The sequence below is a fragment of the Choloepus didactylus genome, chromosome 16, assembly GCF_015220235.1.
Source record: "Choloepus didactylus isolate mChoDid1 chromosome 16, mChoDid1.pri, whole genome shotgun sequence".
In the NCBI taxonomy this organism is placed as follows: domain Eukaryota; kingdom Metazoa; phylum Chordata; class Mammalia; order Pilosa; family Megalonychidae; genus Choloepus; species Choloepus didactylus.
The window spans coordinates 60800409-60817877 of record NC_051322.1 but is presented as its reverse complement, the minus strand read 5'-3'; the positions used below and the strand labels follow the sequence as shown (position 1 = coordinate 60817877).

At 41.9% G+C, this 17469-nt stretch overlaps 1 protein-coding gene across 1 annotated transcript in view; it reads right to left on the bottom strand.

The window, feature by feature from the left end:
- ADCYAP1 (adenylate cyclase activating polypeptide 1) overlaps positions 1 to 17469 on the bottom strand; it is a 405353-nt gene that overhangs the window by 385489 nt on the left and 2395 nt on the right. Inside the window, exons 3-5 of the mRNA XM_037806172.1 lie at positions 17019 to 17150; positions 16506 to 16604; positions 14870 to 15351 (exon numbers count right to left, since the gene is read on the bottom strand). Of these exons, the coding sequence (XP_037662100.1) occupies positions 15156 to 15351; positions 16506 to 16604; positions 17019 to 17150 (427 nt within the window). The 3' untranslated portion in view covers positions 14870 to 15155. Of the gene's footprint in view, positions 15352 to 16505; positions 16605 to 17018; positions 17151 to 17469 lie in introns of the transcript that reaches the window.

Genomic DNA, 17469 nt, shown 5'->3' with positions numbered 1-17469 from the left:
CATACCTAATTAATTTGGCATTCTTTTCTATGTAGCTTTCTCTGGAGAGAGAACTAGTTTGATTTATGATGAGCACCTAATTAATAAGTTAATTTCACTTCCTATACATGCCTTGCAGCTGCCCTTTTAGATGAAGGGGAAGGTGCCATGGTGAATTCTGCATGAAATTCTCAATTTCAATCACGCAAGAGATATTTATTACATTCCCAGAAGTGTATTGGGTATTAAGGTGCAATGTATCATCCATGCCCTCCAGGACGTCATCTAGCTGGAGAGACAAGCCATGCCCTTACAAAACAGTTAAGCAACAGGGCAGAGCAGTGTGGAATTAAAGACTAGGAGTAGCAATACAAAGAGTAAGGTCACAGGAAAACACGTGGGGAAGTGAAGATGATGGTGATTCTGAGCGGCTGAGCCAGATTCCTAGAGAAGGAGGACTTGAGTTGGGCTTCACAGAATATTTAGATTGGGTAGGTAAAGGCATTCCAAGAAAGGGGAACTGCTGGGAGTTGGGAAGGAGGATTCATGTCTAAAAGACTGAAGATTCCAAAGATCCCAATAGTCAAAAGAAACTGGCCTAGAGAATAAAAATATACATGCAGGGTCCCTCCTGAGGAGTTGGGGGGTGGGGTGCGGAGGTGTTGGACTTCCTCACCTGGATGGTTGCTGATGTTCTCACAAACATTGAGAACTGACGGCTTGGTATGCTGAGCCCTCTGTCTTGGGGCTTGCCCTTACAAAGCTTGTTACTGCAAAGGAGAGGCTAAACCTGTCTATAATTGTGCCTAAGAGTCTCCCTGAGTGCCTCTTTGTTGCTCAGATGTGGCCCTCTCTCTCTCTAGCTAAGCCACCTTGGCAGGTGAACTCACTGCCCTCCCCACTACATGGGATCTGACTCCCAGGGGTGTAAATCTCCCTGGCAACACAGGATATGACTCCCAGGGATGAATCTGGACCCAGCATCGTGGGATTGAGAACATCTTCTTGACCAAAAGGGGGATGCAAAATGAAACAAAATAAAGTTTCAGTGGCTGGAAAATTCCAAATGGAGTTGAGAGGTCACTCTGGTGGGCACTCTTACACACTATTGTAGATAACTCTTTTTAGGTTTTAGGATATTGGAATAGCTATAGCTAGAAGTAAATACCTGAAACTATCAAACTGCAACCCAGTAGCCTTGACTCTTGAAGGGAACTGTAAAACAATGTAGCTTACACAGGGAGATGGTGTGATTGTGAAAGCCTTGTGGATCACATTCCCTTTTTCCAGTGTATGGATGGATGAGTGGAAAAATGGGGACAAAACTAAATGAAGGATGGGGTCGGGGAAGATGATTTGGGTGTTCTATTTTACTTTTATTTTTTATTTTTCTTTTTACTTTTTCTGGTATAAAGAGAATGTTCAAAAGGTAGATTGGGATGATGAATGCCCAGCTGTGTGATGGTAATGTGAACAGGTGATTGTACAGCATGGATGACTGTATGATGTGTGAAAATATCTCAATAAAATTGAATTTTTTAAAAAAAGGAGAGAAATTGCCTTGTCTAAAGAGGATTGCATTGGGGAACAATAAAACCTAAGACTGGCTACAGAGCGGGCGCAGGGTGTGAAGAACCTTGAGTCCTGCGTTAGTGGGGTCTTCTCTAGGATATCTGACCAGGGGATGGGATTGCTAAGAGGGAGCTAAAGCTATCTGATTGACAGGGCAGCGGCCAAGGGCAGGGTAACCAGTTACAAACCAATATGGTAATCCAGGGCAGAGGCAGTGGGCAGTCACAAGAGAGGGGCATCTTCCTTCTTCAAAGAAGGATTAAAATGAAAGGAGAGGGAGGCGGGGCAAGATGGCAGACTGGTGAGCTGTATGTTTTAGTTACTCCTCCAGGAAAGTAGGTAGAAAGCCAGGAACTGCGTGGACTGGACACCACAGAGCAATCTGACTTTGGGCATACTTCATACAACACTCATGAAAACATGGAACTGCCGAGACCAGCGAAATCTGTAAGTTTTTGTGGCCAGGGGACCCGCACCCCTCCCTGCCAGGCTCAGTCCCGTGGGAGGAGGGGCTGTCAGCTCCGGGAAGGAGAAGGGAAAACTGCAGTGGCAGCCCTTATCAGAAACCCATTCTACTGATCCAAACTCCAACCATAGATAGACTGAGACCAGACACCAGAGAATCTGAAAGCACCCAGCCCCGCAGAGAGGAGACACGCATAGAAAACAACAAGAAAAACTCCAAAATAAAAGTGGAGGATTTTTGGAGTTCTGGTGAACATAGAAAGGGGAAGGGCAGAGCTCAGGCCCTGAGGCTCATATGCAAATCCCGAAGAAAAGCTGATCTCTCTGCCCTGTGGACCTTTCCTTAATGGCCCTAATTGCTTTGTCTCTTAGCATTTCAATAGCCCATTAGATCTCTGAGGAGGGCCTTTTTTTTTAATCCTTTTTTCTTTTCCTAAAACAATTACTCTAAGAAGCCCAATACAGAAGGCTTCAAAGACTTGCAATTTGGGCAGGTCAAGACAAGAGCAGAACTAAGAGAGCTCTGAGACAAAAGGCAATAATCCAGTGGCTGAGAAAATTCACTTAACACCACAACTTCCCAAGAAAAGGGGGATGTCTGCTCACAGCCATCATCCTGGTGGACAGGAAACACTCCTGCCCATCGCCAGCCCCATAGCCCAGAGCTGCCCGAGACAACCCAGTGTGACGGAAACGCTTCAAATAACAGGCACACACCACAAAACTGGGTGTGGACATTAGCCTTCCCTGCAACCTCAGCTGATTGTCCCAGAGTTGGGAAGGTGGAGCAGTGTGAATTAACAAAGCCCCATTCAGCCATCATTTGAGCAGACTGGGAGCCTCCCTACACAGCCCAGCAGCCCAGAACTGCCCTGGGGGGACATAGCACAGTCATCCCTCAACAGAGGACCAGGGGTGCACAGCCTGCAAGAGGGGCCCACTTGCCAGTCTCAGGAGCCATACGCCAATACCAAGGACTTGTGGGTCAGTGGCAGAGACAAACTGTGGCAGGACTGAACTGAAGGATTAGACTATTGCAGCAGCTTTAAAACTCTAGGATCACCAGGGAGATTTGATTGTTAGGGCCACCCCCCCTCCCTGAATGCCCAGAAACATACCCCATATACAGGGCAGGCAACACCAACAACACACGCAAGCTTGGTACACCAATTGGACCCCACAAGACTCACTCCCCCACTCACCAAAAAGGCTAAGCAGGGGAGAACTGGCTTGTGGAGAACAGGTGGCTCCTGGACGCCACCTGCTGGTTAGTTAGAGAAAGTGTACTTCACGAAGCTGTAGATCTGATAAATTAGAGATAAGGACTTCAATTGGTCTACAAATCCTAAAAGAACCCTCTCAAGTTCAGCAAATGCCACGAGGCCAAAAACAACAGAAAATTATAAAGCATATGAAAAAAACAGACGATATGGATAACCCAAGCCCAAGCACCCAAATCAAAAGATCAGAAGAGACACAGCACCTAGAGCAGCTACTCAAAGAACTTAAGATGAACAATGAGACCATACTACGGGATATAAAGGAGATCAAGAAGACCCTAGAAGAGCATAAAGAAGATATTGCAAGACTAAATAAAAAAATGGATGATCTTATGGAAATTAAAGAAACTGTTAACCAAATTAAAAAGATTCTGGACACCCATACTACAAGACTAGAGGAAGTTGAACAACGAATCAGTGACCTGGAAGATGACAGAATGGAAAATGGAAGCATAAAAGAAAGAATGGGGGAAAAAATTGAAAAAATCGAAATGGACCTCAGGGATATGATAGATAATATGAAATGTCCAAATATAAGACTCATTGGTGTCCCAGAAGGGGAAGAAAAGGGTAAAGGTCTAGGAAGAGTATTCAAAGAAATTGTTGGGGAAAACTTCCCAAATCTTCAAAACAACATAAATACACAAATCATAAATGCTTAGCGAACTCCAAATAGAATAAATCCAAACAAACCCACTCCGAGACATATACTGATCACACTGTCAAACACAGAAGAGAAGGAGCAAGTTCTGAAAGCAGCAAGAGAAAAGCAATTCACCACATACAAAGGAAACAGCATAAGACTAAGTAGTGACTACTCAGCAGCCACCATGGAGGCAAGAAGGCAGTGGCACGATATATTTAAAATTCTGAGTGAGAAAAATTTCCAGCCAAGAATACTTTATCCAGCAAAGCTCTCCTTCAAATTTGAGGGAGAGCTTAAATTTTTCACAGACAAACAAATGCTGAGAGAATTTGCTAACAAGAGACCTGCCCTACTGGAGATACTCAAGGGAGCACTACAGACAGAGAAACAAAGAAAGGACAGAGAGACTTGGAGAAAGGTTCAGTACTAAAGAGATTCGGTATGGGTACAATAAAGGATATTAATAGACAGAGGGGAAAAATATGACAAACATAAACCAAAGGATAAGATGGCTGATTCAAGAAATGCCTTCATGGTTGTAACGTTGAATGTAAATGGATTAAACTCCCCAATTAAAAGATATAGATTCACAGAAAGGATAAAAAAAAATGAACCATCAATATGTTGCATACAAGAGACTCATCTTAGACACAGGGACACAAAGAAACTGAAAGTGAAAGGATGGAAAAAAATATTTCATGCAAGCTACAGCCAAAAGAAAGCAGGTGTAGCAATATTAATCTCAGATAAAATAGACTTCAAATGCAGGGATGTTTTGAGAGACAAAGAAGGCCACTACGTACTAATAAAAGGGGCAATTCAGCAAGAAGAAATAACAATCGTAAATGTCTATGCACTCAATCAAGGTGCCACAAAATACATGAGAGAAACACTGGCAAAACTAAAGGAAGCAATTGATGTTTCCACAATAATTGTGGGAGACTTCAACACATCACTCTCTCCTATAGATAGATCAACCAGACAGAAGACCAATAAGGAAACTGAAAACCTAAACAATCTGATAAATGAATTAGATTTAACAGACATATACAGGACATTACATCCCAAATCACCAGGATACACATACTTTTCTAGTGCTCACGGAAATTTCTCCAGAATAGATCATATGCTGGGACATAAAACAAGCCTCAATAAATTTAAAAAGATTCAAATTATTCAAAGCACATTCTCTGACCACAATGGAATACAATTAGAAGTCTATAACCATCAGAGACTTAGAAAATTCACAAATACCTGGAGGTTAAACAACACACTCCTAAACAATCAGTGGGCTAAAGAAGAAATAGCAAGAGAAATTGCTAAATATATAGAGACGAATGAAAATGAGAACACAACATACCAAAACCTATGGGATGCAGCAAAAGCAGTGCTAAGGGGGAAATTTATAGCACTAAACACATATATTAAAAAGGAAGAAAGAGCCAAAATCAAAGAACTAATGGATCAACTGAAGAAGCTAGAAAATGAACAGCAAACCAATCCTAAACCAAGTACAAGAAAAGAAATAACAAGGATTAAAGCAGAAATAAATGACATAGAGAACAAAAAAACAATAGAAAGGATAAATATTACCAAAAATTGGTTCTTTGAGAAGATCAACAAGATTGACAAGCCCCTAGCTAGACTGACAAAATCAAAAAGACACATATAAACAAAATAATGAATGAAAAAGGTGACATAACTGCAGATCCTGAAGAAATTAAAAAAATTATAAGAGGATACTATGAACAACTGTATGGCAACAAACTGAATAATGTAGAGGAAATGGACAATTTCCTGGAAACATATGAACAACCTAGACTGACCAGAGAAGAAACAGAAGACCTCAACCAACCCATCACAAACAAAGAGATCCAATCAGTCATCAAAAATCTTCCCACAAATAAATGCCCAGGGCCAGATGGCTTCACAGGGGAATTCTACCAAACTTTCCAGAAAGAACTGACACCAATCTTACTCAAACTCTTTCAAAACATTGAAGAAAATGGAACACTACCTAACTCATTTTATGAAGCTAACATCAATCTAATACCAAAACCAGGCAAAGATGCTACAAACAAGGAAAACTACCGGCCAATCTCCCTCATGAATATAGATGAAAAAATCCTCAACAAAATACTTGCAAATCGAATCCAAAGACACATTAAAAAAATCATACACCATGACCAAGTGGGGTTCATTCCAGGCATGCAAGGATGGTTCAACATAAGAAAATCAATCAATGTATTACAACACATTAACAAGTCAAAAGGGAAAAATCAATTGATCATCTCAATAGATGCTGAAAAAGCATTTGACAAAATCCAACATCCGTTTTTGATAAAAATACTTCAAAAGGTAGGAATTGAAGGAAACTTCCTCAACATGACAAAGAGCATATATGAAAAAACCCACAGCCAGCATAGTACTCAATGGTGAGAGACTGAAAGCCTTTCCTCTAAGATCAGGAACAAGACAAGGATGCCCGCTGTCACCACTGTTATTCAACATTGTGCTGGAAGGGCTAGCCAGGGCAATCCGGCAAGACAAAGAAATAAAAGGCATCCAAATTGGAAAAGAAGAAGTAAAACTGTCATTGTTTGCAGATGATATGATCTTATATCTAGAAAACCCTGAGAAATCGACGATACAGCTACTAGAGCTAATAAACAAATTTAGCAAAGTAGCGGGATACAAGATTAATGCACATATGTCAGTAATGTTTCTATATGCTAGAAATGAACAAACTGAAGAGACACTCAAGAAAAAGATACCATTTTCAATAGCAACTAAAAAAATCAAGTACCTAGGAATAAACTTAACCAAAGATGTAAAAGACCTATACAAAGAAAACTACATAACTCTACTAAAAGAAATAGAAGGGGACCTTAAAAGATGGAAAAATATTCCATGTTCATGGATAGGAAGGCTAAATGTCATTAAGATGTCAATTCTACCCAAACTCATCTACAGATTCAATGCAATCCCAATCAAAATTCCAACAACCTACTTTGCAGACTTGGAAAAGCTAGTTATCAAATTTATTTGGAAAGGGAAGATGCCTCGAATTGCTAAAGACACTCTAAAAAAGAAAAACCAAGTGGGAGGACTTACACTCCCTGACTTTGAAGCTTATTATAAAGCCACAGTTGCCAAAACAGCATGGTACTGGCACAAAGATAGACATATAGATCAATGGAATCGAATTGAGAATTCAGAGATAGACCCTCAGATCTATGGCCGACTGATCTTTGATAAGGCCCCCAAAGTCACCGAACTGAGCCATAATGGTCTTTTCAACAAATGGGGCTGGGAGAGTTGGATATCCATATCCAAAAGAATGAAAGAGGACCCCTACCTCACCCCCTACACAAAAATTAACTCAAAATGGACCAAAGATCTCAATATAAAAGAAAGTACCATAAAACTCCTAGAAGATAATGTAGGAAAACATCTTCAAGACCTTGTATTAGGCGGCCACTTCCTAGACTTTACATCCAAAGCACAAGCAACAAAAGAGAAAATAGATAAATGGGAACTCCTCAAGCTTAGAAGTTTCTGCACCTCAAAGGAATTTCTCAAAAAGGTAAAGAGGCAGCCAACTCAATGGGAAAAAATTTTTGGAAACCATGTATCTGACAAAAGACTGATATCTTGCATATACAAAGAAATCCTACAACTCAATGACAATAGTATAGACAGCCCAATTATAAAATGGGCAAAAGATATGAAAAGACAGTTCTCTGAAGAGGAAATACAAATGGCCAAGAAACACATGAAAAAATGTTCAGCTTCACTAGCTATTAGAGAGATGCAAATTAAGACCACAATGAGATACCATCTAACACCGGTTAGAATGGCTGCCATTAAACAAACAGGAAACTACAAATGCTGGAGGGGATGTGGAGAAATTGGAACTCTTATTCATTGTTGGTGGGACTGTATAATGGTTCAGCCACTCTGGAAGTCAGTCTGGCAGTTCCTTAGAAAACTAGATATAGAGCTACCATTCGATCCAGCGATTGCACTTCTCGGTATATACCCGGAAGGTCGGAAAGCAGTGACACGAACAGATATCTGCACACCAATGTTCATAGCAGCATTATTCACAATTGCCAAGAGATGGAAACAACCCAAATGTCCTTCAACAGATGAGTGGATAAATAAAATGTGGTATATACACACGATGGAATACTACACGGCAGTAAGAAGGAACGATCTTCTGAAACATATGACAACATGGATGAACCTTGAAGACATAATGCTGAGCGAAATAAGCCAGGCACAAAAAGAGAAATATTATATGCTACCACTAATGTGAACTTTGAAAAATGTAAAACAAATGGTTTATAATGTAGAATGTAGGGGAACTAGCAGTAGAGAGCAATTAAGGAAGGGGGAACAATAATCCAAGAAGAACAGATAAGCTATTTAACGTTCTGGGGATGCCCAGGAATGACTATGGTCTGTTAATTTCTGATAGATATAGTAGGAAGAAGTTAACAGAAATGTTGCTATATTAGGTAACTTTCTTGGGGTAAAGTAGGAACATGTTGGAAGTTAAGCAGTTATCTTAGGTTAGTTGTCTTTTTCTTACTCCCTTGTTATGGTCTCTTTGAAATGTTCTTTTATTGTATGTTTGTTTCCTTTTTAACTTTTTTTTCATACAGTTGATTTACAAAGGAAGGGAAAGTTAATAAAAAAAAAAGAAAAACAAGGAAAAAAAGATGTAGTGCCCCCTTGAGGAGCCTGTGGAGAATGCAGGGGTATTCGCCTACCCCACCTCCATGGTTGCTAACATGACCACAGACATAGGGGACTGGTGGTTTGATGGGTTGAGCCCTCTACCATAAGTTTTACCCTTGGGAAGACGGTTGCTGCAAAGGAGAGGCTAGGCCTCCCTGTATTTGTGCCTAAGAGTCTCCTCCTGAATGCCTCTTTGTTGCTCAGATGTGGCCCTCTCTCTCTGGCTAAGCCAACTTGAAAGGTGAAATCACTGCCCTCCCCTCTACGTGGGATCAGACACCCAGGGAAGTGAATCTCCCTGGCAACATGGAATATGACTCCCAGGGAGGAATGTAGACCTGGCACCGTGGGACGGAGAACATCTTCTTGACCAAAAGGGGGATGTGAAAGGAAATGAAATAAGCTTCAGTGGCAGAGAGATTCCAAAAGGAGCCGAGAGGTCACTCTGGTGGGCACTCTTATGCACACTTTAGACAACCCTTTTTAGGTTCTAAAGAATTGGGGTAGCTGGTGGTGGATACCTGAAACTATCAAACTACAACCCAGAACCCATGAATCTCGAAGACAGTTGTATAAAAATGTAGCTTATGAGGGGTGACAATGGGATTGGGAAAGCCATAAGGACCAAACACCACTTTGTCTAGTTTATGGATGGATGTGTAGAAAAGTAGGGGAGGGAAACAGACAGACAAAGGTACCCAGTGTTCTTTTTTACTTCAATTGCTCTTTTCACTCTAATTATTATTCTTGTTATTTTTGTGTGTGTGCTAATGAAGGTGTCAGGGATTGATTTAGGTGATGAATGTACAACTATGTAATGGTACTGTAAACAATCGAAAGTACAATTTGTTTTGTATGACTGCGTGGTATGTGAATATATCTCAATAAAATGATGATTTAAAAAAAAAAAAAAAAAAAAAAAAAAAAAAAAAAAAAGAAGGGAAAGTTAAAAAAAAAAAAAAAGAAAGAAAAACAAGGAAAAAAAAAAGATGTAGTGCCCCCTTGAGGAGCCTGTGGAGAATGCAGGGGTATTCGCCTACCCCACCTCCATGGTTGCTAACATGACCACAGACATAGGGGACTGGTGGTTTGATGGGTTGAGCCCTCTACCATAAGTTTTACCCTTGGGAAGACGGTTGCTGCAAAGGAGAGGCTAGGCCTCCCTATATTTGTGCCTAAGAGTCTCCTCCTGAATGCCTCTTTGTTGCTCAGATGTGGCCCTCTCTCTCTGGCTAAGCCAACTTGAAAGGTGAAATCACTGCCCTCCCCCCTACGTGGGATCAGACACCCAGGGGAGTGAATCTCCCTGGCAACGTAGAATATGACTCCTGGGGAGGAATATAGACCCGGCATCGTGGGACGGAGAACATCTTCTTGACCAAAAGGGGGATGTGAAAGGAAATGAAATAAGCTTCAGTGGCAGAGAGATTCCAAAAGGAGCCGAGAGGTCACTCTGGTGGGCACTCTTACACACACTTTAGACAACCCTTTTTAGGTTCTAAAGAATTGGGGTAGCTGGTGGTGGATACCTGAAACTATCAAACTACAACCCAGAACCCATGAATCTCGAAGACAGTTGTATAAAAATGTAGCTTATGGGGTGACAATGGGATTGGGAAAGCCATAAGGACCACACTCCACTTTGTCTAGTTTATGGATGGATGAGTAGAAAAATAGGGGAAGGAAACAAACAGACAAAGGTACCCAGTGTTCTTTTTTACTTCAATTGCTCTTTTTCACTCTAATTATTATTCTTGTTATTTTTGTGTGTGTGCTAATGAAGGTGTCAGGGATTGATTTAGGTGATGAATGTACAACTATGTAATGGTACTGTAAACAATCGAAAGTACGATTTGTTTTGTATGACTGCGTGGTATGTGAATATATCTCAATAAAATGAAGATTAAAAAAAAAAAAAATGAAAGGAGAAGGGGCCTGACTTGATCTTGGTTTTCAATCTTGTAGTTATATGTAGAGTAGAGCTGTCTTTGAGATCACAGTGGGGCATCTAAAGTGAAATCATCTCATAAACAGCTGGGGACACACTAACACCAAATTTGGATATACTGCAATTGGCAATTGGGTTCTCGATCCCCAGAATTCCCCACCAGCTGGCTGCATGGGTTTGCCCCATTATTTAGTTAATCTCTCAGTCATTGATTGAATTCTTTGGACTCTCCTTTTCAAAAGCTCCTTTAACAAAGGGCCCAACCAGAGTGTAAGTAACATAATGCTAACTAGTAGCCTTAGTGACCTCAAGGGAAAAACTGCAATTTTTGAAGTCTAATGTCCATCCTTACTGATGTATTTATTACTGTGTGCAGGTAGCATCATCTGTTGCTTATTTAATAAAAAAAATCACCCAGTATCAGTACACATCAACAGATTGTAAATCTAGAAGGTCTCAAACTTTAATGCACATTATTCTAGGGCTTTTACTTAAAATACAGATTCCTGGCCCCACCCCAGAGATTGTTTCACTGGTCCTGGTGGAGCCCTGCAATCTGTATTATCAAGAAGTTTCTACACCAGGTGTTCCTGGTGTAGAAAAGTACTCTTTGGGAAAATACTGCCTTAACTCCCAGGTGTTAAGTTCTCTCAACCAGTGTGCCTAGCCATTTTAGGTGCTTAATTAACATGTATAGTATTGAATCAGTGTATTCCCAGCCAACAAGGCACTTGTTACGACTCCTTGGAAACCTAAATATACTAAATCTTCCTTAAAAAAAGCCATCATTTGAATTTTCCCACAAAAGAAAATATAGCAAATTGCTATATGCATGAACTTGACTTGAAGTCAGCCAAATCTGGGGTCTCTCTCTTCTTTCTTAAGAAGTCCTTAGCCTCCAAACCAATGGACTATCTTTTTTCATTATTCCACTTAGCACACTAACAACAACAACAACAAAAACACATATATCTAGCTACTCAGTATCTCCACTGGGAATTTTAAAGACGGAGAAAAAAAATTCCTTATCCAATAAAATCCAATGTAACCATGAAACTGTACATTCTCACTTTTTTTTTTTTTGGTTTACTATAAAGAGGATTTCTAGGTTGTGGGCCCCTCCCTATATGATTCTAGGCCTTAGATTCTGAGCTAAGATCTGAAGATAGTTTTTTGACTCCCCTGCTGGTCCTTTAATACTATTGTGCTATATTTACTGATTTATTAATTGAACACAATTTTTAGAATGAAAATCTGGCCATTTCAAATGGTGCGTGACTTACTGTGACTTTCAATACAACATTATTTTTTAAACCCAGAAACAGTCAAGGGCAAAAAAACAAAACAAACAAAAAAACCACTGCAAAACTTATGGGAACCTCATATAAAGACTTTGTTTTAGGGTTGGGGTGGTTAATCTGAATTAACAGAGCATATAATCTACAAATGCCTTTTTATACTTTGTCCTAGGCTTCAAAGTCCATTTTCTTTTAAAGGTATCTAATTAACTCTTTGCCCACTCATGTTCTTGTTCCTCCACCCAAATGAAATATTTTAATCAAAGATAGTTGACCATATATCTCTAAACACATTTTAAGACATGCCAAACTAGTTAAATTATTTTTATATAAAACTTTGTCAAGACCAATTTAGTTTGCAGAGTTACTCATGAAAGAACAATATTAGACTGCTTGTTTAGAAGTGCAAACTAATACTCAAGTTCTGTTCCCCACCACTGCCTAGAAACTTTCTGAATGCTGAGCAATGTATACACATATAAGTGGCTGCAAATCAATCTCAACTATGAATTTTATAAATGTTCCAACATCTGTGCCTATTTATGAACTTCTTAGGCAATTCCATGTGAGAAGCTACTTTAAATTTTTACTTGAATCCAGTAACCCATCAGATATTAAAGTACAGTTTACAAAAATACATGGACACTTAGATAGATATATAGTCCAGACATGGAAAAAATCTTATGGTTGCTAAAGAAAATATGATACTTAAAAAGGTTTTAAAGTAGTTATTTCCTGGATGTCTTTTTTTTCCTCTCCAAACATTAGACGAAGTTGCATTGTTTACAAAAATTTATTCATACAAATTTTACACACTTTATATATAACAGTTATCAAAGTCCTAGTTATAGATATCATGTGTGTAATAATACTTGGTTAATATGTTTTTAACACAAAATAAGAGCTTCAAGACTAACATCTACCTAAATTATCACTATAGCATAAATCTGCTCCAGTTTAGTAAGGCTCTTGGCATTTCTAAAAAGTACACAAAAATTAAACTGGGTGATCACTGTAAAATGCCTGCAACTAGCCACGGGAACACTAAATTAGACTTCATAAATAAAAGGTTAACTAGAGTCCTATTTCACCACTAACAGCTGACACAAATACAGAAAACTGCCCATTTTCCAAGAAACAAATAATTAAGACTAAAATGCAAGCTGATGTGTTGCAGCATTGTAGGGCCACTAAATAGCCATCTGTGATTCGTGGCGATTTAAAAGGCGAAGAAAGGCACTAAAGCTGCAAACTGCATCCTGGTCACATTGCCTGAGGAGACTGCAGAATTAAAGAAAGATTGATCCAATACACAGGGCTCAGGCATTGCCCGAATGCCTCTGTGTTCTGTTTGCAATGTGATCTCCTGGCAGTATCCATCCCGCCTGGGAATGCAAATCCAATTCTGTTTTCGTTGATTTATGACTTCACACTGATCCAATCCGTAAAGGAAAAGGAAAGGTCCTTTAAATTTTACAAGCTAATATTTCATCTGTTCTTGTTGTTGTTTTCCAGAAATAAATTGGTGCCTGAAATTTGGGAGACTGGCTGACTGGTTTGTCTGCTGTTGCTTGATCTGGTTGCTGGGTGAAGTTTCTTTTGTTTATAGAGATTACTCTATATGTTCAAAGAATTGACAGGAAACAGACAGGACTGCTTTCCTTAGCCAAGAAAGGATTACAAGGGTAAGATCTCAGGGTCTGTTGGAGCTTGCTTACCTCACTCTTGACCACAAATATAAATATAAGATAGTACTCATACATATGAAGATGAGGTTCAAATGATTTATCAGTTAGTAAAACTACACATTCTAACATGACAAAGGTTGGTTTTATGAAATAAATTTTACTAAGCAATAAGCCATAATGTAGAAAAATACACTTTACCTACAAACTCAATAAACAAGAAACAGAAGGTTCATATTTAGTGCATAATTACTTAGTGGTAACTACACAGGGATTCCTAAACTTTACAATAAGTGCTTGCATCAAACAGAACAAAAACGTGAGAAGCATTCACAAGTTTAAGAGAAGTGAATGAAAAATGGTGAACAGTACTTAAACAGAGCAGGAGGTAGGAAGGAAGGGTCTCCAGAAAACCACAAAGAAAAGAGAGCTGGGTTCAAAAGGGAAGATCCTGGCCATTTCACTAGATGAGAAGCATGGACAGCACTGGAGAAAAACACATTGTACTTTGCATCCATTTCCAATACCCAGCGCCCAAATCAGTTAGGTAGCGGACCTACAGTAGAACTCGGTTTGCAACCAGCTGCTCCCAGACCTGGGGCAGCCCCAAACCAGTCCTTCTCCAAGGTCCTACTCCTGCTTCTTACAATATACCTATATTTCCTTCATTTTGTTTCAATTGCCCTAACCTTGGGATATTAGGTTCCCTGACAAATCGGGAAGTACAGAAAAGGGGGCTTCAGACACAAGCCTCCCTTCTGTGTACAATTCCCCAAACAGTATTTGGCGTGAATTCTGGGGAGCAGCATAATTTGGATGGAGCTGTTGTCTTAGCAGCAGAATTTCCTTCCGGGCTGAGAGACAAATAGACATGTGAGTGGAATCAAAGATAGCAGAAGTATTGGAACTGCCACCCAGCAAGGGGGATAATGTCCTGTTGAGCTAGGCTGGGACTGCTGAAGCAGCCTGCCCCAGACACTCAACCCGGAAAGAATGGCCTTCAGCAATTCTCCCAAATCATCACCTCACAGTCCCCCTGGAACAGGGGCAAGCATAGTATGTACAGTAGCAAATGGTCAGTAGTAATATCTTCACGCCTGTTGCAGATAAAAATACTATCCTTTTAATTCCAGTTTACAAAAATAGGAGTAATATTCAAAACAATGATTGTCTATTTTTTCTATTTATTTTATATAAAAACATAAACAGCTCAGGCAAATTTTCAATCCTTGTGCACGCTTTATATGAATTGCTCTCTATACTTATATATATTCATAATATATATATTTATTTTATATATATATATATATATATATATATCAATAGTTGGTCCACAAAGTATATCTGTGCATTCTCTAGTGCTTTGTACAAAAGAAAAACAATATTATTATCAAAATATTCATTTAATGGCTTTACTTCATACATAAATACATGTTTGGATAGAACACATGAGCGATGACTGCTGAGTCAGTTTTGAAAATGACTTTTCATTGTGTTAGGGTTGTATACACAGGGTAGCTGGTAACTAACTCATCGCTACAAATACGCTATTCGGCGCCCTTTGTTTTTAACCCTTTGTTTATACCTTTTCCCTAGGACGGCCGCCAAGTATTTCTTGACAGCCATTTGTTTCCGGTAGCGACTGTAGCTGTCCGTGAAGATTCCGTCCGAGTGGCGCTTGGAGAGCGGCTGAGCGTCGTCCTCCATGCCGCCGCCGCCGCCGAGGTTCCCACTGCAAGGAAAGGGGTCGGGGAGAAGGTGGCAGGGCAGGAGACACAGATTCAATAGCTGCCGAGAGCAGGCGGGCCCCACCCCACGCGGGAGACTGCATGAAGGACGCGGGTCCTCCCTATCCACCGCGACCCCTTTCACTGCCAGTAAAGCGGCCGGAGGGAGGGCCGAGATGGAAACCATTCGGTCCCTCCCCGCCGACAATTTCTTGGCACCAAGTCCTTACGGACCGGGCCCGGGATGAGGGCCGAGCAAATCGCACGCGACCTGAACCAAACCTTTCTCAAAGCACTACCCGTTTGAGATTTGGGCATCCGTGCGTTTGCGCTGAATTGTCCTAACTGTTCCTCTCACTCCCCAAGTACAGAGAAAATAACCAGCGCTGAATTGTCATAACTGTTCCTCTCATCCCCCCACGTACAGAGAAAAGAACCAAAGATCCCTAAGTGCCACGCTGGCTGTGGCGGTGGAGTTTATTTACATTGATCCTGCAATTCCTAGTCAGACACGAGCACTCTCCATTCGCACGCTAAGTTGAAAAACGTGATAATAATATAAGTCGACAGGCTGCAGGCAGTATTTTTCATCGCATGAATTATTCATTACGAAAATGTAATCTGTCTTCCCACGGGCTTCATTAAAACGTTGCCTTCTGCTGCGAAGTGCTCCACGCAAGCCCTTTGCTCTGGGCTAGTCTGGCACAAGCAAAAACGGCTTCTCTAAGTGTCCAAATTTGGAAATTTGTTTCTACTTGAATTTACAGTGATATCTTTAGCATATATATATATTGCCCACTGGAAATTATAGCAATTCCTCCCACGAAGCTTGAAGACTTTGAATTATTGGGGGCTTTTTAGTTTGCTTTCTCTTTTGATTCAAAACGGATCAAACTCCCGGGTTCTCCCGCCCTCCCCGTCCCTCGCACCAGATCACCAACTCCCTCGCCAACCTTACCGTACCGCATCAGAACCTACGAACCCGGCCCGGAACCCCCACGCGGGGTCGCCAAGACCCGCAAACCCCGGGGCGCAGACGCACACTCGGCCCACGTGCACGCAGGGACGCAGAAGCTGCGCCGCCGCCCCGCGCGCTCCGCAGACACCCACCCCCCGTGCGCACCGTCACGCGCTAGTTAACTCTTTCGCGAACTCTTACCCCAAGCCCTTGGCCAGGAGCGACTGCAGGTACTTCCTGGCCAACAGCTGGTCCAGTATTTTGCGGTGAGCCTTGCTGAGGATCCCATAGGCGACATCTCTATTGGAGAGGCAAAGTGCGCGCTTCAGGGTACTTCGTCTGGCAGAAAACCCCCGCAAGCGCACAACTCGCGAGTAACTAACTCTCTTAGGATGTGTAAGAGGGAATGCTAGGCACGTGAGTTCGTTCTGGTCTCCGAGGATGGTAGGTGTGGAGACTGAGCGCTCCTCCGGACGGGGCGCGCACTCACCCCCACTCCTTGGGCCCCGGACCTGTCGGTCCCCACGCAGGCCCTCACGTACACACAAACTGCCCACAACTAACTTTCAGTCGCTTCTGGGGATCGAGGCATGGGGAAGAGAGGTTTGAGGCCTTTTATGAAAAAGAAACTGCCCGGTGGACCGTCACCCTGCCCTTCCCGCCAGCTCACTCCCGGGAGCCCCACCCCGGCTGCGGGGGCCACGCGGCTCGTACCTCCTCTCCGCGGGGTCGTAGAGCGCGTAAGTGTCGCGCAGCGCGGAGGCGGGGCCCCCCGCGCCCGGTGGGTCCGAGTCGTAGAAGTCGGGCAGCGGGTTTCCATCCTCGTCGTACGCCTCGTCCTCCGGCCTGCAGGGGTAGCCGACGGCAAGAAGAAGTGGTCAGTACCAGTCCCTCCCCGGCTCTGCGAGGACCCAGGGACGAGAACGGGGCTCGTACTGACTTTCCTTCTTCGTAAAGGTCCCCACGGAGCACTGTCTTTTCTTCCGGGACAGGGAAGGGGATAGAGATAAAGAAGAGGGACCCACAGCCACCAGGGATGCCCACCCCTCCTCTCGCGGGTAAAGGGTCGTCCTGCAGGCCGCGGCCTCAACCAGCACTGGGAAGCCGAGGTGTCTTCGCCGACTGTGCACACCTGGCCATCTAAAAGGACCACTCCTTCCCCTCC